At 48.3% G+C, this 25,730-nt stretch overlaps 1 protein-coding gene across 3 annotated transcripts; it reads left to right on the top strand.

Moving 5' to 3' along the window:
* Positions 1 to 609: 609 nt before the first annotated feature.
* On the top strand, positions 610 to 20,033 carry LAG3 (lymphocyte activating 3). Of its 3 annotated transcripts, XM_065585658.1 has the most exons (11): positions 610 to 2,643; positions 3,831 to 3,940; positions 7,641 to 7,853; positions 10,329 to 10,468; positions 11,264 to 11,435; positions 11,597 to 11,823; positions 12,158 to 12,415; positions 12,670 to 12,963; positions 13,384 to 13,674; positions 13,947 to 14,065; positions 19,347 to 20,033. In XM_065585658.1, the coding sequence occupies exons 6-11, from the start codon at positions 11,616 to 11,618 to the stop codon at positions 19,455 to 19,457; spliced, it is 1,281 nt and encodes a 426-aa protein (XP_065441730.1). In that variant the 5' UTR covers positions 610 to 2,643; positions 3,831 to 3,940; positions 7,641 to 7,853; positions 10,329 to 10,468; positions 11,264 to 11,435; positions 11,597 to 11,615; the 3' UTR covers positions 19,458 to 20,033. The 3 variants fall into 3 exon arrangements, with proteins under 3 accessions (XP_065441730.1, XP_065441723.1, XP_023966928.3); XM_065585651.1 differs by having other exon boundaries at positions 610 to 5,071; XM_024111160.3 differs by lacking the exons at positions 610 to 2,643; positions 3,831 to 3,940; positions 7,641 to 7,853; positions 10,329 to 10,468 and adding an exon at positions 10,491 to 10,992.
* Positions 20,034 to 25,730: the final 5,697 nt, after the last annotated feature.

The raw sequence follows: 25,730 nt of genomic DNA, 5'->3' as shown, positions 1-25,730 counted from the left end.
ACTTCTTTAACTTGGCAAGAATACTGTGGGAGACCATATCAAAAGCTTTGCTAAAGTCAAGGAATAACACATCCACTGCTTTCCCCTCATCCACCGAGCCAGTTATCTCATCATAGAAGGCAATTAGGTTAGTCAGGCACGACTTCCCCTTCATGAATCCATGCTGACTGTTCCTGATCACTTTCCTCTCCTCTAAATGTTTCATAATTGATTCCTTGAGGACCTGCTCCATGATTTTTCCAGGGACTGAGGTGAGGCTGACTGGCCTGTAGTTCCCCGGATCCTCCTTCTTCCCTTTTTTAAAGATGGGCACTACATTAGCCTTTTTCCAGTCATCTGGGACCTCCCCCGATCACCATGAGTTTTCAAAAATAATGGCTAATGGCTCTGCAATCTCACCCGCCAACTCCTTTAGCACCCTCGGATGCAGCGCATCCGGCCCCATGGACTTGTGCACGTCCAGTTTTTCTAAATAGTCCCGAACCACTTCTTTCTCCACAGAGGGCTGGTCACTTCCTCCCCATGCTGTACTGCCCAGTGCAGCAATCTGGGAGCTGACCTTGTGCGTGAAATGTAACTTTTAACTTTTTTTTTTTTTTCCAGAAAGCATCAAGGATAGCACTGCCACGGAGCTCCATCTGCAGCCGAGGACAGTTGAGAAGGAACTGAGGGGACGGTCGGGGGTGTGCGCGCTACAGGAGACGCCAACGGCTGCACGAGACAGCTCCTGCATGTGCCCTTCCCCCGACTGAGTATTGCTGCGAAAAATCTCCGGTCTCCGGCACAGGGATGCACCGACACCTAGAGTGGAGCACCGGGACACCACTCGAAGAAGAAGCAGACTTTGACTCCCTTAGGGAACTGATGGGCAGAATCCCCTGGGAGGCTAATATAAGGGGGAAAGGAGTCCAGGAGAGCTGGCTGTATTTTAAAGAAGCCTTATTGAGGATGCAGGAACAAACCATTCCAATGTGCAGAAAGAATAGCAAATATGGCAGGCGACCAGCTTGGTTTAACAGTGAAATCTTCAATGAGCTTAAACACAAAAAGGAAGCTTACAAGAAGTGGAAACTTGGTCAGATGACTAGGGAGGAGTATAAAAATGTTGCTTGAGCATGTAGGAGTGTAATCATTGAATATCAGGGTTGGAAGGGACCTCAGGAGGTCATCTAGTCCAACCCCCTGCTCAAAGCAGGACTAATCCCCAGACAGATTTTTGCCCCTGATCCCTAAATGGCCCCCTTGAAGATTGAACTCACAATGCTGGGTTTGGCAAGCTAATGCTCAAACCACTGAGCTATCCCTCCCCCCCAGTCAGGAAGGCCAAAACACAATTGGAGTTGCAGCTAGCAAGGAATGTGAAGGGTAACAAGAAGGGTTTCTACAAGTATGTTAGCAACAAGAAAAAGGTCAGGGAAAGTGTGAGACTCTTAATGAATGGGGGAGGCAACCTAGTGACGGATGATGTGGAAAAAGCTGAAGTACTCAATACTTTTTTTTTTTTTTTTTTTGCCTTGATCTTCACAGACAAGGTCAGCTCCCACACTGCTGTCCTGGGCAACACTATATGGGGAGGAGGTGAGCAGCCCTCAGTGGTGAAAGAACAGGTTAAGGACTATTTAGAAAAGCTGGACATGCACATGCCCATGGGTCCTAATGCAGACGAGGGTGCTGAGGGAATTGGCTGATGTGATTGCAAAGCATTGGCCATTACCTTTGAAAATTCGTGGTGATCAGGGGAGGTCCCGGACAATTGGAAAAAAGCAAATCTAGTGCCCATCTTTAAAAAAGGGAAGAAGGAGAACCCGGGGAACTACAGCCTCACCTCAGTCCCTGGAAAAATCATGGAGCAGGTCCTCAAGGAAACCATTTTGAAGCACTTGGAGGAGAAGAAGGTGATCAGGAACAGTCAACATGGATTCACCAAGGGCAAGTCATGCCTGACCAACCTGATTGCCTTCTATGATGAGATAACTGGCTCTGTGGATATGGGTAAAGCGTTGGACGTGATATATCTTGACTTTTTAGCAAAGCTTTTGATACGGTCTCCCCTCCCACAGTATTCTTGAAAGCAAATTAAAAACGTATGGATTGGATGAATAGACTATAAGGTGGATAGAAAGCTGGCTAGATTGTTGGGCTCAACAGGTAGTGATCAATGGGTCGATGTTTAATTGGCAGCCGGTATCAAGCGGAGTACCCCAGGGGTCAGTCCTGAAGCTGATTTTGTTCAACATCTTTATTAATGATCTGGACGATGGGATAAATTGCACCCTCAGCAAGTTCACGGATGACACTAAATTGGGGGGAGAGGTAGATACTCTGGAGGGTAGGGATAGGGTCCAGAGTGACTGAGACAAATTGAAGGATTGGACCAAAATAAATCTGATGAGGTTCTACAAGGACAAGTGCAAAGTCCTGCACTTAGGACGGAAGAATCCCATGCACCGCTACAGGCTGGGGACCGACTGGCTAAGCAGCAGTTCTGCAGAAAAGGACCTGGGGATTACAGTGGATGAGAAGCTGGATGAGAGTCAGCAGGGTGCCCTTGTTGCCAAGAAGGCTAACAGCATATTGGGCTGCATTAGTAGGAGCATTTCCAGCAGATCGAGGGAAGTGATTATTCCCCTCTATTTGGCACTGGTGAGGCCACATCTGTATTGCTTACAGTTTTGGGCCCCCCACTACAGAAAGGATGTGGACAAATTGGAGAGAGTCCAGCGGAGGGCAATGAAAATGATCAGGGGGCTGGGGCACATGACTTACAAGGAGAGGCTGAGGGAACTGCGCTTGTTTAGTCTGCAGAAGAGAAGAGTGAGGGGGGATTTGATAGCAGCCTTGAACTACCTGGGTTCCAAAGAGGCTGGAGCTCAGCTGTTCTCAGTGGTTGCAGATGACAGAACAAGGAGCAATGGTCTCAAGTTGCACAGGGGGAGGTCTAGGTTGGATATTAGGAAACACTATTGTGACTTTCCACTCTGGTGTTATCTAGACTGGTGATCTGATAGGCCACTCCAATCCTTGACTCTGGGAGCCAGCCTTACCCTGCTCTGCTGTGAGAGCCCCCCACTCCTGGGCTGTTCACGCACAGTCTCTGTCATGTAAGCTACCCCCAGCTATCTGCAAGCAAATGACACTAGCCAATATCCCTAGTTCCAGACACAGCCCTAGGAACCTCTGTCTTGCAGTGTCCAGTTATGCCCGCTGGACACTGCAAGCTTATATGAGTTTGTCAATTTAACAAAGAAATTGATATGTACCATATCTTCATCCTTAGAGATTTTTAAGGCCTGGCTTGACAAAGCTGGCTGGGATGATTTAGTTGGTGTTGGTCCTCCTTTGAGTAGGGGGTTGGACTAGATGACCTCCTGAGGTCCAACCCTAATCTTCTATGATTAAGGAGGCTTGCCAGGGAGATGTGAACTGTCCCCAGTGGTGTTCTCTTTGTTCTCACCCCAGCCTCAGCACTGTATCTGTGACATGCACTGAGCCAACATTTGATAAATGGGTAATCACTCAGCAGCTCTTTGACCAAATGACCTAAAATATGCAGCTCAGACTCTATCCTACACCCAGAGCGAGCATAACAGTTTTCAGGCCAATGAGAGAGAGAGTGTGTGTGCGCGCGCACCAAGCTTGCCCATTCTCAGTTCCCCAGACTCAGCACTGTGTTTGTGGCATACACAGACCCTACCTATTCTCAGCTTCCCATTCCTCAGTGCACTGCTGAGTGCCTGTTGCATACATAGTCTGACTATGTTCTACTCCCTTTTTTTAGCACTATGTATCTTTGGCACGCAATGAACCTGTCCATTCTCTGTTCCTTCCAGTCTCACTATGGTGTGCTTGTGACATACAGAAAGTCTGGCTGTCCTCTGATCACTCCCCAGTCTCAGCCATGGGTACCTATGACATGTGGTGAGCCAGTATTTAAAAACAGGTAATTGATTGGAGCTATATCTTGGGAACCTCTTTACTAAATGCTGCTACATTTGCAGCAAAAAATCCACACTAGCCCCCATTGTAGTGTGCTAAGTTTTAGGCCAATCTGACTCTTCTTGTGAATTTTAGAACACTTTGAAATTATGCCTTTACACACACATTTTGCTCCAGCCTCTTTAGACCCAATTCTCATTTGCACTATGGCCAATGTGTACTTCTCTGGCCATGTAAAGGGGCCTGTGACCCTGAACGGGTTAAAAGCAGCCCTGCAGAGGGCTGTGGCGGGGAAAAGCTAGGCTGATTGGGAAAGCAGCTACAGCTGTGGCCAGCTTAATCAGGGCCCAGCTGGCCCTTATAAGAGGGCTGTGGGCCAGAAGCTAGAATACATACTTTCTCTCTTGCTTCCTAAGAGAGGAGGACATGGCTGCCTGGGAGCAGAGAAGGGTACCTGAAGTGGAGTAGTGCTGGGGAAGGGCAGAGGGAGCTGAGGAGCTCCAGCCAAGAAAAACCCCAGGCTGCAGGCCTTGCTAAAAGGGCCAAATACGTACTAGGGCTGCAGAGTGGCAGCCCGGAGATAGGCAAAGGCAGCAGGTCCTAATCCCCCTTGCCAATGATGAGTGGTTTACAGACTGCCGTCTGCCCCAGTGAGCAGGGGCTAGATAGTGGCTGGCAGTAGCCACTGAGGCAAGGTGGGGATAGAGGGTTGGGAGATTCCCCTGGGTGGGGCAACCCAGATTGTGGGTTGCTGTGAGGGGCAGAACTCTGATGTAAAAGCCACCGGGGTCTGAGAGGGACACGGGGGGCCAGCGGCTGGTGGGACACTGGCCTGCAGAGGGCACTCTGGGCTGGAAGAGCATATCCCAGGATGACCAGCAGGAGGTGCTGTGCTGGTGAGTCCCACCCCGCCACAGGGCCTTAAAGTGGGAGTATACGGCTCCTGTGTACTACTCTGGTAGTGCAAATGGCTAAAGTGTAAATGAGAATTGGGGGCCCAATGTCATTAGGAAGCCTTGGGTCAGTCATGAACATCACTTTACGGAGCCAGAATGAAGGATTAATAATTTGTGTTTAGTGTTGAAGCTGGTTGGTGCTGGACACCACATGAGCTCAGGAGCTGTCCAGTGATAAGGTTTGTATGTGGCTATTTTCCATATTTAATTTCTTTAACTTTGGGCGAATTAGGAGGGCAGGGGGATCTATGTCTGATAGCTCCCTTACCAACTGACCTCAAACCTACACTGCTAGTAACTCTAACCAGGACCTTCAACTGCCAAGGCAATTTTCAGGCCAATCTGAGTCTGCATATGGAATTTAGAGCACTTTGACAAACCAGATCTAAACAACTTTAACTATGGTGCTGTAAGGACCACCCCATAATAGGAAACTTAAACAAATAACCACCCCCCACACAGGATGTGCAATGAGGAGCAGACAAGTGCTGTAAGATATTTGAGCACAATTTCTGCTATTACACTTCAGCAAGACTATTGACTTCAACAAAGTTGTGTGGATGTAAATGGGAGCAAAATCTAACCCTTTTGCTTCTATATTTCTAGACTTTTTAAACTCTTTAATTGTGCAACCTTAATGTTTTACAAAGAAACCTTTTTATTTAGTACAGTGGCTCTCAACCTTTCCAGACCACTGTACAACTTTCAGGACTTTGATTTGTCTTGTGTATCCCAAGTTTCAGCTCACTTAAACTACTTCTGTATTTTTTTTTCTGATTTTGTAAGCATTACAACACACTATTACTGAAAAATTGTTTACTTTCTCATTTTTACCATATAATTATAAAATTGACTGGCATATAAATATTGTATTTACATTTTAGTGTGTAGTATATAGTTTGTACTGACTTTGCTAGTGGTTTTTATGTAGCCTGTTATAAAACTAGGTAAATATCTAGATGAGCTGATTTACCCCCTGGAAGGGGTCTGTGTACCCCCTGGTTGAGAACTACTGATTTAATAGACCTGACTTTTAAAAATGTCTATTTAAAACTTTTTTGGCCCTGAAAGGGACTTAAGCATGTGCTTAAATTTACATACCTGCATAAGTGCTGAATTGAGGGGCTTTAATTCCTCAAGGTGTCATGATCTGGCAGAGTGAAGTTGGGAAGTCAGGAACTTCTCATTTCTATTTCCAGTTCTGCAACAGACTCACTGTGTGGTCCTGAGCATACTCCTCCAAACTCTGCCAGAGTTTCCGTTAAGAATCATCTACCTGCAGTATCTCAAAGGGATTTTGTAAGGTTGTTGAGCTCAATACAGGAGAAGCTGGGTTAAATTCTATGCCCGGTGATATACAGTAGGTCAGACTACATGATCTATTGGCCTTAAGAATCTAAAAAGGATTGCATAGTTAGTGTGTTTTTTTTTTTTTTAATTTTTCAAAGTTTTCTGCATTTAATTTTCCAGTTTAAATCCTCTTACTTTATATTTAACTTTTTTTTAAATTTGGTTAATACAGTTTTAAAAAAGTTCTATTGTTTGATTCTAATTAGACCTGTTTAGTTGGGTCAGAAATTCCCTTTGAAGCCTAAAGAAGCAGGTTGCTGATTGTCCCCCACTGCAAGGTAGAAAGAAATGGGTGACCCTCACGAGGCATTCTGCAAAGGTCCAGACTTCATTGTGGTACTAGTGAGAGCAGGGATGGGGAGTGCCAGGAACTGAACTTGCATGTATACTACATAATTAAAAAGAAACAAAAACAAATCCAAAAGACAATAAAGGGAATTCACTGAATTGGTCAGTAAAGCCTAGAACTTGATCAAAGGTAGCTAATACTCAAGCCAATGTATCAATATACTAAGCTTCCAAACTTCAGCCCCTCCTGTATTCTAATTCTAGTTCCCACTGCCTTCCCCAGCTCTGCCAATGCCCCTCAGTCCTCACCTTCAGCTCCTTCTGCTATTGCTGTCCTAGCCTAGTCATACGTGCAGCTCCGCCAACCTGTCTCAGGGTGACCTCACTGCAGTCGCTGCTATTTTGTGCCAGTGGGGTTTTGTGTTGGGAGATGTCGAAGGTGACATTCAATGGAGTCAGCATTTAAAATGGGTCATTACAGAGAAACGTCAGAGATGTCATTTCTAAAGATAGAGCCTCACGCTGAGTAAAACAATGCCTCAAAAGCTATCATTTCAGAATACGCCCTCTCACCACAATAACCCCTCAACCATCAACATCCCCTTGTGCATGAGAGGCATTGTCCTCAGTCCCAGCCCCTCAGCTCTCCAAGCCTGAGCTTTAGGTTACTTTCCCAGGCAGTGGCAGATATACAGCTAAATTCTGGCCTCCCTTTTTAAGAGCTAGATGTGATGTTACACCCCATATGTTTATGGAAATATGCTTGAGTGTAAATATAATGTAACTGGAATATGCTTTATGCAAAAGGTCTCTTGTAAGCTCATTACAAAGCTTATGATCTACTGAGTGTTCAGCCTATTTGTTTGCATGTATTATTTCTATGTCTGGAGTTAGGAGAATAAGATATAAACTTGTATTACTAATGTAAACATGTTAAGTGGAAGCCATTAAGGGTGCTTCAGAATCAATGACTTGTGAATGGGTTTGTTTACCTGCAAGTCTTCCTATGTCTGAGTCTTACAGCTACTAGGCTGTGAAGGAGGTCTTACAGTGACATGTGATCATATCACCTGAACTGGAATCCATCTTAAATGTGGCTTTTCCATTTAGAAGGAAGTGCGGGAACCCAGAGAGAGACAAAGGATTCCCGCCTTGTGCCAAAGCTATAAAAGGGGGTTGAACAGAACAAAGTGGGCTGCCAGTCATGAGAAATCCCTGAATTACCACCTGAGCTGGAACAAGGAGTATACCAGGGGAAAGGATTGGGCTCAGACTAGGAAGGAGTCTAGTCTGTGGAAGAAGCTCAATGGACCATCTCCGAGGGTGAGATTTACCTGTATTCAGTTTCTTAAATGTATTCAGCTTAGACTTGCATGTTTTGTTTTATTTTGCTTGGTAACTTTTTTCTGTCATTACTTGAAACCACTTAAATCCTACTTTTTATACTTACTAATAAACAAAAAAGTGATTTTATTAAACCCAGCGTAAGTAATACCTGGGGAGCAAACAGCTGTGCATAACTCTCTCTGTGTTATAGAGGGCAGAGAATTTGTTTACCCTGTATAAGCTTTATACAAAGTAAAATGGGAGCTGGGCATCTGGGTGCTGGAGACAGGAGTACCTGCTGAGTGGCTTTCAGTTAAAGCCTGCAGCTTTGGGGATGTGGTTCAGATGGGGATGTGTTGCAGCAGGCTTATGGGTTTAGCTCAACAGGACAGGGTTCTGGAGTCCCAAGCTGACAGGGAAAATGGGCTCAGAGGTAGTCTTAGCACATCAGGTGACAGACCCAAGGGGTTCTCTGACCAAACCCATCACACGAGGAGATGAGCTCTTTCATTTGAAGACAACCCTTCCAATGCTGTGTGTGGAGTTAATACCTGGGCCAATATTAAGGATTGAGTGGTGATTGGGGGAGGAGCAGCTGGATGGAGAGCAGAATCCTGTGCCTCTCTGGAGGGGGGCCAGGGAGAGGGGTGGGACAGATGGGGCCTGAGAGTCAGGCCCAGTCTTAGGGGTGGGCCATCTGGGCAACCACCCAGAGATACCCTGGTTAAAGGGGTGCTGCATGGCAGCACCAAGGCATGCTGCCAGTCTAGAGTCAGAAACTGCTCCCGGCTGGCAAGGGAGTGCCATGTCCCGTGTGGGGAGGCACACAGACTTCTCCCTGCTCCCTCCCTGCAGAGGAAGGAGGGACAGTGATGATGTACAGATATTACTCAAGGTCACCATCCCTGCAATGGAGCGGTGTGTGGTTGGGGGAGGGGGGGGGAGCGGAGGGGAGCGAGAAAGGAGCAACACCAAGTGCTCCCTGCATCCAGGTCACTTTCCCAACCTGGGTTGTGCTGTGAGGCAAATATCAGGAGCTGCTGCTCTCCTGCCCTCCTCTTACACAGCCCGAGTGGGGAAAGTGACCTGGATGCAGGGAGCCCTGACTTTGCCCCCCCACTTGCAGCCCCCAAGGGGTGTGCAGAGGAGCAGTGTTCGAGGGGGTGAGTTAGCAGCAATGCCAGGCACTCCATGCATTCAGGTCAGTTTCCCCACATAGATGCAGAATGGGGGGTGCAATGGTTAGGGACACAGGACAGGGCACAGTGTAGGGGTTAGGGGTGAAGGAGGGGGCAGGGAGCCTCAGAAGCCTAGAGTGGCCAGGGGCAATGGGGGGGCATTGTGCCCACAGGGACCAAGGGGTGGGGGTGGGGGTGTGTGCGCGCGCCAGAATACAAATTTGCCCAGGGTGCCATTTTCCCTCAGGCCAGCTCTGCTAGAGTGAAGTCCCATGTGTCTCCTCGCCATGCTGCAGACCCCTCTTTCTTTCATTCTCTTGCTCTTTCTCCTTCACCCACACACTCATGCCATTCCTTTGATGCTGACTCAATGGAATGGAAAGTCTATACCCTCTGCTTAGACCGGACACAAGGGACTGTTTTTGCTGAACAGGAGGAAAAACACCCTCTGCTTTAACTGTAATGTGTTCTCCAACCTCTCCTCTCCTTTTCTATTACCTGCTTCTCTGTGTTTCCCTATTCCTCCCTCTTGATCACTCTGCTGACCAAAAAACAGAGCGAGAAAGAGATTCTCCAGCAGAGGTAGAATTGTGACCCTGAGTCACCCTGTGCTCCCCCACCCCAGGGAGAGGCCCCGCCCACTCCAGTTAGTGGGGGATGTGTGCACAGAAGGGGGCACAGTCAGAAGTCACCAGGGAGGGCAAATGCATGATTAAGTCAGAGCCAAAACCAGTGGGTGCTGGAAAGTATGAGCCACAAAAGGGGCCCCCTTGTCACCTCAGAGAATCCCTCCATGTGTGACGGGATGGGAATCTATGAATTGCACTATGCAAAGTTCAGTTCCGTTCTCCCTGAACTTCCCAGCACCTACATGGGAGCTGGGAGAAGCCCCCACATCACAGGACCTGAAGTGGGGTCTCCTCAAAAGTGGATAGAAAGGGATCATTCCCTCCCTGTTCAGGGATGCAGTGTCTTGCCATGCAGCCCCCAAAACACAGTAACCTTTTCTGCAGCCTCCTCCCTCAGCTCCTCCTGGCCATCTCCCTTCCAATGTGGTCCTGGGTTTTGGATCTACTAGTCACATTTGTCCTGGCTGAAGCTCACTTTATTTCCTGGCCCCAAGCTGGAACAATTTTTTTTTGGGGGGGGGAGGGGGGAGGAGGGTGCTGAGAGCCATTGAACCAAACTGTAAACCCTGCATATGATAACCACTTCAAGCACTCCTAGTTCCAAGACCTATGCCATCTCTAGGCTTAGTCCTTTTGGGTTATTTGCCTGTCCTTCCTGTTTGCAGCTCCTCATTTAGTGTCCCCTGTGAATTGGAAAAACAGAAAAAGAAAGCATATATTTGAGAAAGTAAAAGAAAAAATGGAAAGAGGAACAAGGCATTTTGAAAAGACTAAAACAATTGGCGGAAAGATCAAACCAAAAAAGGTAAGATGAAAGAAAAACATGAAGGGCACTTGCTGGGAAGTGTCTTCTACAAATTTTCCGCTGTCTGGGTAGAAGCGAAACTGTGAAGAAAACAACAAAAACCCAGAGAGAGAATTTCCACTAAAAGATGCTTAGAACATGATCTCTGACTCCTCCTTCCTCTGTCTCCATCTCTTTCTGCACGTGCCTCAGTCTGATGCTGGTTTCTTGGCTGTGACGCATCTTCTCAGTGCTGTGAGGAAATTAGCTGCCCACCCGCATTATAAGGGCATCTAGGGAACAGGCTTTTCTCAGAACGAGAGAGAGCGAGTGAGAGAGCAAGTGAACGAGAGAGTCTGACCGACCCACTCACTTGTCCCCTTCTTTGTCCAGTCCATGCCTCATTCTCACTCATCCCTTGAAGCTTTGGATCCATTCTGGCGGTGAAGTGAGTGTGGAGACACATCCCCTTTGTCTCCTTGATGCCACCATGACATTGGCATTTATGCCCCTGTCTCTCACCCTCATGCTGCTGGTGACCAATGGTAAGGGGGGCTGAGTATTTTTGGGGGTGGAGGGTAGTTGCACTGGGGATATTTGGGGGTTTACTTGGTCCACAGGATTTTAGCAATTCAAAGCTGAACGCTTGGCAGATCTTGCTTTCCTGACCCTTCAGTGTTCCCTTATTCCCATATTGCTCCCCAGCCCTCCTCCATTCTCCTTGGCAGGGTCCTCTCAGGACAGGAAAAAAACGTCTCCACCCCCATTTCTAACCCTTTCCCCCCCACCCCCACTCAGTTCTCTGTCTTGTTGCAGCCAGCAGTACTTCCCCTGGAGCACCAAAGGAGCAGAGGGGGGAGCAGAGGGTGTGGGCCAAAGTGGGAGACCTGGTTGTGCTCCCCTGTCACCTGAGTCCTCAGGAGCTGCAGAGCAGCTGGAAGCAGCTGTATGAGAAGACAGCTGTCCGCTGGGAGCGGCATGGGGAAAGGTAATGCAGGCTGCGAGGGTGGGGGTGCTGTGCTTTTTGATTCTTTTCCTATTTCTTCTCTTCCACAGTCTTTGATTCCCATCCCCTCTCACTGCCTTTCCTCCCCTCTCTTTCTCTCCCTGTCCTAGTACTAACTCATTTCCCCCTGCTCATATCCCCAGCTCCCACAAAGAGCCCCACATGGTGCTGGAGGTGGAGTACAGTGGTCTCCTGAAAAGAGCCCGATCCATGATGCCCCGAGCCTCAGTTAGGGAAACCGGCTTCCGCCAAGGGGACTTCTCCCTCTGGATTGAGCCACTACTGAGTGACGATGCAGGCCATTACGAGGCGCTGGTGAGATATGGAAAGGAGACTCGGCGCTGCCAGTTGGAGCTGGGCATGGTGACAGGTACGAGAAGCTGGAGCCCAACAGGGATCCCTGGAACAGCAGGGTACTGTCAGTTAGGACCAAAAGTCCTGGGAGGGGAGCCCAGGACTGCAACAGCAGGTTAGAAAATGAGACGCAGCCTCCTGAGATTAGGCAACTCCCCTGTCTTCATCCCATGGGTTGAGAGCTCCAGAGAGGGAAATCTCTAGGTGATAAACACAAGGAAAACGGGGAGACCAAGGACAGGTTGGTTGTCCCTTCAATGCCCCGCAGAGAGGGGCTGGGAGCTCCAAAGAGGGAATGGTTTTAGGGCTCCCCTGTGACATTAATTTCTCTTTTCCCTTCTTCTCCGCAGTGACTGTCAATCCCCCAGGCCTCCTGGTGGAAACGGAGCCTCTCTTGCTAAACTGCAACTCCAGTCATCCAGCTAAGCTTGTGGGGATGCGCTGGTTCCATAATGTCAGCCTGGTCCCCATCTCCAGCAGGTTCCGTTCCCGCCATGGGGCTCTATCCATCTCCAGGACAACTGTAAGCGATTCAGGGCCCTGGCGCTGCGAACTCACGTACTCAGATGACGAGAGAGTTTCTGCCACATTCAACCTTCAAATTCTAGGTAACTCTGGCCTCCGACTCACCCTCTCAGCTCCCAGAGACCTCTGGCCTCTCACAATAGCCTCCTCCTCTCCAACTCCTGCCTTATTGTGAGTAGCCTCCTTGGATCTCTTTGCTTCCCTCCCTGCTTTCCCAGTCATGGCTCCCCTCTGTCCCAGCATCCCCTCCCCACAAAGGGTGGTAACCTCCTCTTCTGTTGCAGTTTGGTGGACCTCATACCACCTAATGTTGCCCTAAACTCTTTGTTTTCTCCAGGTTTTGCTGGGCCAGCCTCTCCTGTAGTCTATGCTGCAGTAGGATCTGCTGCAAACCTTCCCTGCCTCCTGAACCGAGACCCCAGTGCTTCCAGCATTCTAGGGGTGTCAGTCCACTGGAGCCGTCTTGCAGGAGGGGATCTGGAAATATGGGGCATCTCCAGGAATGGGAGCAATGGGAGCTTCACCCTCCATCTCCCTGAGGTGGGGCCATGGGACGCAGGGCAATACTGCTGTGCTGTCTCTGTCCATGGCACAACCATCACTAGGGATGTGACCTTGGCAGTGATGACAGGTGAGCAATGGAAGCCAAGAGGATGCCAAGGGCACTCTTCCCATCCAGTGGCTTTCACTGGCTTAGAGAAAATCTCCTTGCACACCAATGTGGTGAGTTTGGGCTGTTCTTGGCCTGTCCAGCCTCCCCATGGGGAGAGACCCTGTGTCTCAGCTTGGGCATTTAGCTGCACAGGAGTGGAGTCTCTCTGTCCACAGGATGCTGTGCTATAGGGAGGTTTCTCATGGTGGTTCAATTATTTTTCTTTAAGAAATCTGTCTTAAAGTAGGAAAATGAGGGGGGGGGAGCCAGGGAGTCCATGAGAGAAGGTGTGAGAGTGAAAAAGGAGGAACGTGACGGAGGAAGGAGGTGATGAAGGGGTGGGGCAGGAAGACGCTCTGCTTTCTTTGCTGAGGGTATTTCTGTTTCCCTCCCCTACAGTCACCCCGAGTATCAAAGGGCCAGTCGCTGAAGGCTCTTGTCTGCTGCTTATCTGCAGCCTCACCCACCCCAGGGGGCACGAGTACTTTCAGTGGAGGCAACTGAGTTCAGGCCTCAGCAACGGGAGCTCATTTCAGGACACTCCCAGGAGCCCAGCAGTCCAGCGCTACTATCTGGGTTCCACCCTGGAACTGACCCATGTGTCCCAGGAGGATATCGGCACCTGGGAGTGCAGTGTCCATGGCTCAGAAGGGAGGCTGGGAGCTGTGGAATATGAGCTGTATATTACAGGTACAGTCTCCCCTGTGCCCAATTCCCTCCACTCCACCCCACTTCTATCTCCCTGTGCCCCAAGTTCTATGCTCCACTTGACCAGCCAACATTTTCCAAACCTCGTCCATACCCCAAACTAGTCTCAACCCCCCTGACTCCCCACCCCCACTCTGCCAGACCAATTCTACTATTCCCTTTCCAATGTCAGCCCCCTCAGTGCAATCCCATCCCTTTCCCATTCCAATCGCCTCCCTTTCACTCTCCTTTCTAACTGTGACTTCCCCTTACAGGTGCCCAGCTCTCTGGTCCTCGTCCCATTCTGGATGGGCAGACCTCTTTTGGCCTTATCCTTGTCCTCGTTCTCCTGCTTGTGGCCTCCATCCTGGCTTTGATCCTGCAGAACCGTAGGGTGAGTCAGTCCATTGCCCTGTCTCTGTCCATCTGTCTTCTCTCTCCGAGGCCATTGTTCATTCCTCCTTGGGCAGAACTGTCAAAGAAGTGTCTGAGTAGCATGACAAAGGGAGAGTGAATGGGAGAGCTGAGAGGGAAGAACCAGGGGGGAAAGGGCTGTGATTGAGCCCATCTAAGCCTGCCAACCCTGCTTCAGGTTGGGCTGTGTGTGCAGGGCAAAGAGGCTACATTGGGTAGCCTGCCAGCTCTGTCCTGGTCATATGCAGTATGTACTGGGAATATAGGAATTGCCAGGCTGGATCAGCCCAGTGGTCCTGCTAGCCCAGTGTCCTGTCTCTGACAGTGGCCAAGTGCCAGATGCCTTAGAGGAAGGGGCAAAATACCCTCTAGTGGACAATTTATAGTTTCCTCTTCACTCCTGTCAGTTTAAGGTCCTCTTGTGCCTTAAAGGATGAGGGTTTATATCCCTTCCAAACTATTGTGGTTGTACTTTCTTTTTCATAATCTGATCTAATGTAATTGTGGATGTTCTCAATTCCCATATAGATTAATAGATTCCAAGGCCAGAAGGGACCATTGTGGTGGTCTAGTCTGACCTCTTGTATAACGCAGGCCCTAGAACTTCCAAAGATAATTCCTGAAGCAGATCTTTTAGAAAAACATCCAAACTTGATTTTAAAATGGCCAGTGATGGAGAATCCACCATGATGCTTAGTAAATTGTTCCAGTGTATGTAAATCATAGAATACCAGGGTTGGAAGGGACCACAGGAGGTCATCTAGTCCAACCCCCTGCTCAAAGCAGGACCAATCCCCAGACAGATTTTTGCCCCAGATCCCTAAATGGCCCCCCTCAAGGATTGAACTCACAACCCTGGGTTTAGCAGGCCAAGGCTCAAACCACTGAGCTATCCCTCCCCCCACAATTTAATAGAGCTATCCTATTTCCTAGAACTGGAAGGGATCTTGAAAGGTCATTGAGTCCGGCCCCCTCTCTTCACTAGCAGGACTAAGTACTGATTTTGCTCCAGATCCCTAAATGGCCCCCCTCAGGAATTGAACTCACAACCCTGGGTTTAGGAAGCCAATGCTCAAACCACTGAGCTATCCCTCCCCTTAATGTCCAGTACCTTTTTGAATCCTGCTAAGCTCTTGGCTTCCACATTATCCTGGGGCAGTGAGTTCCCGGGGCTCATTATGCAATGTGTAAAAACTCTTCCCTTTTATCCATTTTGAAATTGCAGTCTTTCAATTTTATTGATCATCTTTGTTCTGTGTTATGATAAATTCATCCTGACTGACTCACTCGGTTAGAATTTTGTTTTCCTCTAGAATATCCCTTCTTATTTCTCTTGTCTCTAGACACAACAAACTCAGTCTTTCATTAGGAAATCTTTCAAGGCCTCACATCATTTTCATCACTCATATCTGAAGCCCCTCTATTTTACTATCTCTCTTTAGAGAAAGGGTGACCAGATAAGGTCATGTCACTAATTCTCCATCCCATTCCTGTGCATGCTAATATTTTGTTGGCTTTTTAACTACTGCTACCTGGTGAGCAGAGATTCTCCCCCCCCCACACACACACACTTTTTTTCCAATTACACAATGTCTAGGTCTTTTTCCATAAGTGGTTATGGTTAATTTAAAACCAAATAAATTGTTGGAGTTCAGATTGCTTTCAATGTGAATTACCTTGCATTTGCCTACACCAGTGGTCCCCAAACTATTGAGGGTCACACCCTTCCCTTACCCTGTCTGCCTCCAGGGCCAGGAGTGGGGCTGTGGCTTGGGGCAGGGAGATGCAGACAGGGGCAAGGGGGTCAAGGCTGGGGCCACAGCTGGGGGTGGGCCTGAGTGGGGCCATGGCCAGGGGCTGAGGCTGGGGACAGGGCCATGAGTGGGACTGGAGCAGAGCTGGGGGTAGGGAAGGGCTGGATGCTGCTCCCTCCCCACACCCCTAGGGGCTGGTCTGTGCCCTGTCATGCCCTCTTTCTCTCCCCCAACCCCTCCTGGACTTTCCTCCATGCTATGGGCGGCAGGTATAATAGGCTGGGGAAGGCTGTGCTTCCCCCAAACAGCCCTGCTCATGCTCTGGCCCAAGGCCCCCAATGTCAGATGAAACTCAGTGTAGACCAGAGGTCCCCAAGCTTATGGTTCGCCCATTGCCCATGCTCCACACACCTCTAGGGGGCGTACCTCACACTTTGGGGACCTCTGGTCTACACGGAGTTTCATCTGCGATTGTGATGTCCATTCATCTAGCTTTGATTCATAGATTCCAAGGCCAGAAGGGACCATTGTCATAAGCTAGTCTGACCTCATGTATAACACAGGCCATAGAACTTCCCCAGCCTAATTCCTGTTTGGACTAGAGCAGATCTCTTTAGGAAAAAAATCCAATCTTGATTTAAAAATTGCCCGTGATGGAGAATCCAGAACTCTGTGCTAGCTCTCAGTCTTCTCCAGTGTTGTTTAACTTAAATAATGTTGTGCTATATGCATATTTTGCTACTTCACTGCTCATCCCCTTTTCCAGACTAGGTAAATTTTTAAAATCACTGAAGGACCTAGGATCTCAAGTCACATTTTCAAAAGTGATTTAGGTACTTGGGGAAACTAAGGCTTATTGCACTTCAACAGGCCTTAAGTGAATAAAAATTGCCAAGTTGCTTCTAACAATGCGACTTCCAGGCTCCTAAGTAGGGTTCATTGAAAACTCGGTTTTTGACTACATTAAATTTTTTGCAAAAATTACTCTTTCAGAAACTTTTGACTTGTCACCGAGAATCCAAAATTTGAATTTGGAAATGCCAAAAGTGTCTCATGGGAGTTGTTGTTTGGGTGCCTCATGCCCCCATTCTTCTCTATGGGCCAAGTTTTGCAACCAGACTACCATCTTCCATGATGCACCACAATGGCTCAACAAGAGGGGAGATGTAGACTGACCAGGGTGCCTGGCCCATAGAGGAGAATGTGGGCATGGGGCATCCAAACTACAAATCCCATGAGTCACTGGTAGCATTTCCAAATGGAAAGTGTTAGTGTTTGGCCAAAAATATTTAGGTTTGATTTTTTTTTTTTCCACCAAGAAGTCAAAATTTTCTGTGGGGGATGCCCCCATTTTCTCACCAGTTGTACGCCTAAGTCTTTTAGGCACTTAAAAAAATTGTACACATATAAACATGGTAGACACCTGTCCTAGTACAGAACCTTGTGGCACACCACTACTAACCTTTGGCCATGATGAAAATGTATCATTTATTCCTACTTTCTCTCTGTTCGCCTGTTTCTGATCCATGATAAAACTTAACCTTTCACACCATGCTACTTAATTCCTTAACAGCATCTCAGAAGGGACTTTGTCAAAGTCTTCTGAAATCTCCCCCCCTCCCCCCCCCGGTCATCATGGCAACTGGGTCATTCTTTATTCACAATTCTGCTGACTCATTCAGAGAATTCTAATAGATTAGAGTGGCATGATTTTCCTTTGCAGGCACTAGTTTCTAGCTATCAGATCATGTTCTTCTAAGGGTTTTATAGTGCTCTAATTATTGTTTCAACCAATTTTCCTGTTCTATGGTAACTTTCATGCTACAGTTTTTCTGGGGCTGAGGTCAGACTCACTGATGTGTAATTATCAGGATCAATGTACACTTGCTGATTTTAATGAGGCTGCATATTCTTGTTAGCAGCATCAGACCCAGGTCCCATCAACTCCTGGTGACTTGTGGTGACTTTGTTCTAGGATCTCCTTTTTTCAGACTTTAGCCTCTCACAGTGCCTCAGCTTTGTCACCACTAAAGAGCAGGTCTTTGTTAGGTATCCCCCCAACATCCATAGGACCCAATTATTCTCTCATAGGCTTCCTGCTTTTCGTATACTACACTATTACAGTAAGTTGACCTATGCTACACAACTCCAGCTACATGAATAACTAAGCTGGAGTCAATGTACCTTAAGTCGAGTTACTGCAGGGGATTGACAGGAGAAACTCTCCTGTCAACTTACCTTATTCTTCTCATCGTGGGTAGAGTACAGGGGTTGACTGGAGAGTGATCTGTCAATTTTGTGGGTCTTCACTAGACCCGCTAAATCAATTGCCGGTGGACTGATCTCGGTGTTGATCCCAGCTGTAGTGTAGATGTAGACTGGCTCTCAAACTCTTTAATATGAGGACCTCTTTTTCTATAATGGGGACTGCTCTCATCTAGCAGGGTTATCCCTATCCCTATTTCGCAATATAGAAAGGACAAGCCCCTGTTCATTACCCACCTGGAGGTCACAAAGCTCAAGCTGAGAACCCATGGTACACTTGAAGAGTAACGCCCCAAAGTGTACTTCAGTAGAGGTGACCCTGAACCTTTCAATACTATTAGAGCTATGTATCCACAGGATAGTGCTCCTGAGTGTATTTTGAATGATTCAAGGTCTGGAAAGCCTGTCTCACCATGAGAGACTTAAGAAGCTCAATTTATTTAGTTTCACCAAGAGAAGTTAATAGGTGAATTGATCACCGGTTACAAGTATCTACACAGGGAAGGGATTTCTGATAGTAGACAGCTCTTTAATCTAGCAGAAAAAGGCATAGTAAGCTCCAATGTCTGAGTTGAAGCTAGATAAAAGGTTGCACCTTGTTTCTAATCTGTATTTAGCAGCAAGTGTGATTAACCATTGGAACAATTTACCAAGGGTTACGGTGGATTCTTCATCACTTGGAGTCTTTCAATCAAGACTGGATGTCTTTCTGAAAGATATGCTCTAACTCAACCAGAAGTTATGGGCTTGATGCAGCAATTCCTGGGTGGGTTCTCTGGGTGGGTTTACATAGGAGGTTAGACTAGATCATCATAATGGCTCTTTGCTCCTTTCATAGATTAAGGCCACCACATTAAAGGCATAACTCAACTATACACAGCATAATATCAAGCCAGCATTCTCCACAGGAAAGGGAACTTGACTATGGAGCATGACTCCTGGGTTGTTGTTCTCAGCTCTAGGAGAGGACTGGAGTATAGTAGTTACAGCAAGGGAAACTGGGAGTCAAGTTTCCTGAATCCTATTCCTGGTTGTGTCAGAGAGAGAAGGGTATAGTGGGTTAGAACAGGAAGAAGTAGAAATCAGGATTCCTGGGGTTCTCTCTGTAACCATCTAGGCCCCTGAGGGATAAGATCTACAGTGGCTATTCAGACCCAGGGGCCAGATGTAAGCATCATGCTGGGGCAGGATGGAGCCCATGCTAGATCCATTCCCCAATCATCTCTTCTTTTTCCCTTTCAGATATTCTCCCCAGCCTTCCCGGCACTGGAGCGGGTGGTTACCGCACCCACACCAGGGAATGCAGGAAAAGATGAAGGCCAGGAAGGGAAAAGCCTGCAAACAGAGTGCTGATGGAAGAGAAGGCACAAAGTCAATCAGAATGGCAAGCACTTTGATAGGAAAACAAGACTCTGCTACACAGCTGGGGGATGGGAACCATTCAGACTTGTCCAGAGGACATGGAGGTCACATGGACACAGCCTGGGGACCATGCCATTGCTGAGGGAGTGGGAGTCATATGACAAAGGAGATAGGAGTCACCTGGGTGCAGGAAGGTTGGGATGGGGGGTTGTACAGGTTTCTGAGCTTCCTTTTCGGAGATGGAGGACTCCAGTGTTCATAACCTGTTTCACTTCCATTTGTTTCTCTCTCACCCTTTGTCTCCTTTGGCCTTTCTCCTTCCTTGGAGGGGTGTGAGTGGCCTTTAACAGATGGGGAGATTGGCAGAGACCTGGCTCCCCTTTGCCCACAGGGCATTTAACTTCCCACTGCCAACTTCCCTCTCTGTATCCCATAAGCACCCTGCTCCGGCATTTATTCACTGGCACAGCGGATCCTGCAGCCAGAGATATTGCACTGTTGAGTTTTTGTTATAGTTTATTAGCACTCAGAAGAAAATATCCTGCAATAAACCCCCCCCACTGAAAACCCTTTGGTCTCTGTGTGCATTTGGGGTGAAATGGGCCTGTCTAGCACATTGTTTGCATCTGGTTGTCTGTGTGAAGCAGCTTCCCTGAAATCTGCCCCCCTTCTGTGGATTTCACTTTTATTTTTGTTTTCCTGCTGTAGATCGTTGGCTTCTGGCCTTTCAGGAGGGAAAACAAAATGGTACCAGAGAAGGAAAAGTTACACGCTCTATCCGTCCTTTTCTCTCTGTCTCTGTACCATTCACTCTTTCTGATGAGACGTCAACGCAAGAGCTCCTGACCACTTGTGATCATTGAACATCCCTATCATTTCCCCCCAGTGTGGGGCATTAACCTTTCAAGTGTCCCACACCAGGATCCCTGCCGGGTGCATCCATTTCACAGTCCCCAATGACATTCTCATAAGCAAAGTAGGGAAATGGGGTCTAGATGGAATTACTATAATGTGGGTGCACAACTGCTTGAAAGAACATACTCAGAGTAGTTATCAGTTATTCACTGTCAAACTGGGAGGGCATATCTAGTGGGGTCCAGCACCAATGTTCCCTTTAATTTTTTTCCATTTGTGTGGAATAAATTTTATGTGCACCGAGGTAATGTGTGCATATGCACCACACATAGAAACAAAAAACCTAGATTATATATATTTTTTTAAAAGTTACCATAGGGATAATTACTCCAGCCAGGATAGGTTAGGCATTTGAGAACTCACCACTCAAAGAATTAAATTTAAGTGTAAGAGAAATAAAAATCATGAAATGCATAGACCAGTCAAAACACTAAAATAACACACTTTGAAAGAATAAAATTACAGAGAATATATGTGCATTGTAGGAAGTACCAAGAAGTAACAACAATAATACACTCTTACCTCCCAACAGATAGTTGTGTGTGTGTGTGAGAGAAAGAGAGCGAGACAGACTGTGTGAGACACAGAAACTGTGTGTGTGTGTGTGACACACAGAGACTGTGTGGGCTGGCTGCTGGGGAAAGCTGGGCGCTATCTCTTTAAGACACTCACTGAAAGCTCTCCTGCTCTGAGTCCTGTTATTTCCCATCCCCCACTCTGCAGGGAGGAGGTATATGGACAGGGGTGGGTGTGTGAGAGAGAGAGAGATGGCTGCTGGGAAATCTCAGAACCAGTGCATTGTCTCTTTAAGAAAGGCACTCCCCCTTCAGACCGCAGCAGCAGCTCCAAGTCCTCCTGACTCAGGCTGTCCTCTCTGCAGAGATGGGGAAGGGGGACACCCTGACATCAGCACTCTCCTTTTCCCCCCCACCCCCACCCCCCGCTTTCCACAGCCAGCAGGAGGGTCCAGGGAGCAGCTGCAGGATGGTGCAATGTGGGGGGAGGGGCACCTGAGCACATGCTGCCAGCTGTGTGTGCTCTCTAATCAGCTGGGCGGCATTTGAATCTCTCCCGTACAGCCACCCAAGTATGCAGCTTACAGGGAACACAGTCCAGCACTATTCAATATTTTCATTAATGTCTTGGATAAGAGAGTGGAGAGCATGCTTATAAAATCTGTGGATGACATCAAGATGGAAGGGGTTGCAAGCACTTTGGAGGACAGAATTAGAATGCAAAGTGACCTTGACAAGCTGAAGAATTGATCAGAATCCAACAAGATGAAATTTGATAAAGACAAATGCAAAGTACTTCTAGAAAGGAAAAATGAAATGCACAATTACAAAATGGGAAATAACTGGCTAGGTGGTCATACTGCTGAGAAGAATCTGGGGGTTATAGTGAAAAACAAATTGAAAATGAGTCAACAATGCAATGTAATTGCAAAAAAAGCTGATCTAAATCTGGGGTGTAATAACAGGAGTGCCATATGTAAGACACAGGAGGTAATTGTCCTGCTCTACTCAGCACTGGTGAGGCCTCAGCTGGAGTACCATATCCAGTTCTGGGCACCACACTTTAGGAAAGACGTGGACAAATTGAAGAGAGTCCAGAGGAGAGCAACACAAATGATAAAAAGGTCAGGTTTTCTAAATCAAGTGGAAAGACTCAGTTTTTTAATATGTTTAATCTTGAGAAAAGAAGATTTTTTGGGGAGGGGAACCTGATAAGAGTCTCAAATATGTTAGTCTGTTATAAAGAGGATGGTGATCAGTTGTTCTCCAGATCCACTGAAGGTAGGACACAAAGTAATGGGCCTAATCTTCAGCAAGGGAGATTTAGGTTAACTATTAGGAAAAACTTTCTAACTATAAGAGTAGTTTAAGCTGTGGAATAGGATTGCAATGGAGGTTGTAGAATCCCCATCACTGGAGTTTTTAAGAAGGGGTTGGACAAACACCTGTCAGGGATGCTCTAGGTCCTGCCTCAGTGCAACTAGCTGAATGTGATGACTTCTTGAGGTACCCTCCAGCCTTATGTTTCAGTGATTCTATGATTCCTCTTTCTTTTCTTTCTGTTTGGGAGAGGAATCATTCAGAGTATCAACATATGAAACTTCATTGGGAGGATAGGCAGAGCTGAGAGGGGGGTGTTGTTATGCTGGAAGGTATTAATGACTGCCATCAAGTGGTTCTTTAATATATAGACAATTACAGAAGTTATGTCACAGACCGACAAAGGAATGTCATCAAGTTGAGGGTAGGGCCTTGCTTTCTCAGCTAATTATTTTATTATTTCAGTGAAAAAGAGAAGACATCACTGATCGCTCCCTGTGTATTCCTCCCTCCTCAGGAGTTTGGAAGCTTCATACATGTAAACCACTTTGAGATCCTCAGAGGGAAGATATTATTGAAGAGACAAGGGATATTAGGGTTTTAATGAGTCACTAGCAGTTGCCCCAGAGCTCCCAAATGACATATCCCAAAGACCATAGTCAGCACAATGCAGCATAAATATGGGCAAATTAGTCATTTTACTATTCAATTGTCATCAGCTTTACCAAAAATGTGATTGTTTCACCACTAAGTGGTATCCCAGTTTGTAGAGATTTGTTAAAGGCACCAGGTTGAGCTGTCCATGTAAAGTGTCCCATACAATTTTGCAAGTCGCTTTCAAACAGACACTGATTTTTTTTTTAGATTGGACTTGAGGCAAGGGGAGGGTGATGTGAGAAAGCAGAGTCCATTTTAGTGTTAGGAGTATACCTGAGAACTTTATAGGAACATAAGGAATTACCAGGCTGGGTTTGCCCAGTGGTCCATCTGACAGCGTCCTGTCTCTGACACTGGTCAGCACCAGATGCTTCAGAGGAAGGGGCAGGCTATGCCAGAGTAAGAAGTTGTAGGATAATCTGACACTCATGAAGGTCTCATACTAGTCGCCAATAATTAGAGATTTGCTTAAACCCTAAAGCATATGATTTCATATCCAATAAGCTTTTTTAGTATTAGCTATAACTCTGGTTGTTCTTGTTATCCATATATAGGTATGATCCCTCCATGAAACTTGATATGTTCTTGGCCTCTAAAACATCTGGTAGCAAAGAGTTCCTATAATCTGATTACCCTAAAATATTTCCTTTTATTGATCTAAAATTTCTCAACTTTCAATGTCACTGACAGTCCCTTTGTTCATGTGTTAGGGGCTAGGGAGAACTGAGGTTCCCATTCTCCCTTCTCTAGACTAATCATTACTGTGTAGACTTTCTTTATGTCCCCTCTTATTCTCCTCCTTTCTAAGTGTAACCCTTCTGCCAGGTGGAAGCTGAGCCAGCAGCAACCAGGGCTGGGTTGAATATCTAGGGGTTTCCTTTCAACAAAACAACACAGAACCGGCTCGAGCCACCACCCAGTGACCTGGGACAATTACACACTACCCCTGGGTGCCTCTGAGAGGCAATACTTCCCCACTCGCAAGCACAGAGTCTGAGTGAGAAAAGAAACTTTTAATGAAAAGAGGGAAGTCACCTGACATTAATTAGGGAAAATACTACAAGCAGGATTCATAATCATAAAACTGTGAGCAGGCCTGCCAACAGCAATTCCAGGCCCCAGGGCAGAACAGTCAATGGGCCCCTGCTGGTGCCCAGCAAGCTGCCGGCTGCGCTGCTGGGCATGCTCTTCCGGCATGGCCAGGGCTTCCACATGCCTGCTTGTTGGCCTTCACCGCCGCCGGTACCACCCTGCGCATTCCTAGGAACATAGGCTCCAGATTTCCTGGGGCGTGCTCAACCCCCCACTCCATCCTAGGCTCATGGGCAGCGGGTGAACGCACCGTTGGGGGAGGCTAGCCCCCGGTCCCTCCCACTCTGCCCGAGGGCCCATCCCTTCTGCTCCCTCACTGGAGCCCAAAGCACACTGCCCCCCCGCCGTCGCTGGCTCCCCTGCGCATCCTCCCAGCCCCAGTGCCGGCAGGTGGCGCAGCTGGAGCACATCCAGCCCCAGCACTGGATGGGTTGGTGGGGAGTGCCCCTGGCCATAGCACTGGGCAGGCGGGCAGCACAGTCGGAGCACCCCCGTCTCTAGCATAGTTCCAGCACCGGGAGGATGGGTGGCATGGCGTGGTCTTGCATATCCTGGCTCCCAGCCTGCCTGCCCCAGCCTCTTAGCCACAGAAGGGAGCAGCAGGCAGCAGGGGGCCTGGTGGAGTGTGGGCAGGGCCATGCTAAGCTGTTTGGGGAGGCAAGGCCTCTCCCTGCCTATGATACCTGCCACCCATGCCTAGGCCCCTTCCCCCAATGCCCCACCCCATCCCACCTCTTCCCACCCTTGTTCCGCTCTCTCCCCCGAGGGCGCCCCATATACAACTCGTGCCTTCTGATAGTGGAGAGGAGGGGGCACGATATAAAGGGCAGGTCATGTGTCTCCCCCCCCCCCCCCAGCCCAGGGCCACCGTGCTCTCCCAACCCCATGTTACCTGCAGGGCAGGGCGTGCTTTGTCCTCCCACTGCACCTGCCCCGCCCCTAGCACGTTCTGCCACTCTCTGTGGTGGGCAGGAGCTCTGGCGGGGAGCAGGAGGGAGCCACTTTTAACGCTGGCCCCTCCTGTTCGTTGCTCTGCACCCTGCGCAGTGGTTGCCTGAGAGAGCCTGGCTGGGGAGGAGGCAGCTTCTGCTCCCCGCCCGGCTCTGCTGCCAGGGACCCCGAGCCCGGCCAGGGAACGGAATTCACCTCCCCAGCCAGGCTCTCTCAGGCAGCCACTGCACAGGGCTGCAGAGCAGTGTCTCAGTGGCTGGAAGGGGCTCATACCACCCCTTCCACTCCCAGCATCTGGGCCATGTGTCACCCAGGCCCGGCCCGCCTCTTCCCACCTCCCACTCCTCTCCCTCCCCCCAGCACCTCCCGCACGCCACTAAACAGCTGATGGCAGCGGGTGGGAGGCATTGGGGGGGATGAGGGCGAGCTGATCTGCAGGGCCCACTGCAGGCGGGAGGTACTGAGGGGGGAGGGAGGGGCCTATGCCTATGAGCCCTGAGGCCCACCCTGGCCCTTTTAAATCACCTGGGCCCCTGGACAATTGCCCCCTTTGCCCTCCCCCCCGTCGGCATGCCTGACTGTGAGCAGGACACCCACCTCAGAATGCGTGGGGCAGTGCCTTCTGCCTCATGTTCTTGAGTTCTACAACCAAAAGTTCCTTTTCTGTGCCCCTCTTGGCTCCCTCACCACACCCCAATCACAATGGCGGTCCTTGATCAGTGAAGACCCAGGGTTCAGAGGTGCATCTGTGTGAGTTCACCTCTAGTGATGCAAGTATATTGTAACTCTTACCGGTAAGAGTACTGACCTCCCC

The sequence above is a fragment of the Chrysemys picta genome, chromosome 1, assembly GCF_011386835.1.
Source record: "Chrysemys picta bellii isolate R12L10 chromosome 1, ASM1138683v2, whole genome shotgun sequence".
NCBI lineage: Eukaryota > Metazoa > Chordata > Testudines > Emydidae > Chrysemys > Chrysemys picta.
This window is presented reverse-complemented; position numbering and strand designations above follow the sequence as displayed.

Coding starts and splice junctions, on each gene's coding strand:
- LAG3 (XM_024111160.3), top strand. CDS start 10,938: ATGACATTGGCATTTATGCCCCTGTCTCTCACCCTCATGCTGCTGGTG. Junction 11,436..11,596: donor TGGGAGCGGCATGGGGAAAG/GTAATGCAGGCT, acceptor TCATATCCCCAG/CTCCCACAAAGAGCCCCACA. Junction 14,066..19,346: donor TGATCCTGCAGAACCGTAGG/GTGAGTCAGTCC, acceptor TTTCCCTTTCAG/ATATTCTCCCCAGCCTTCCC.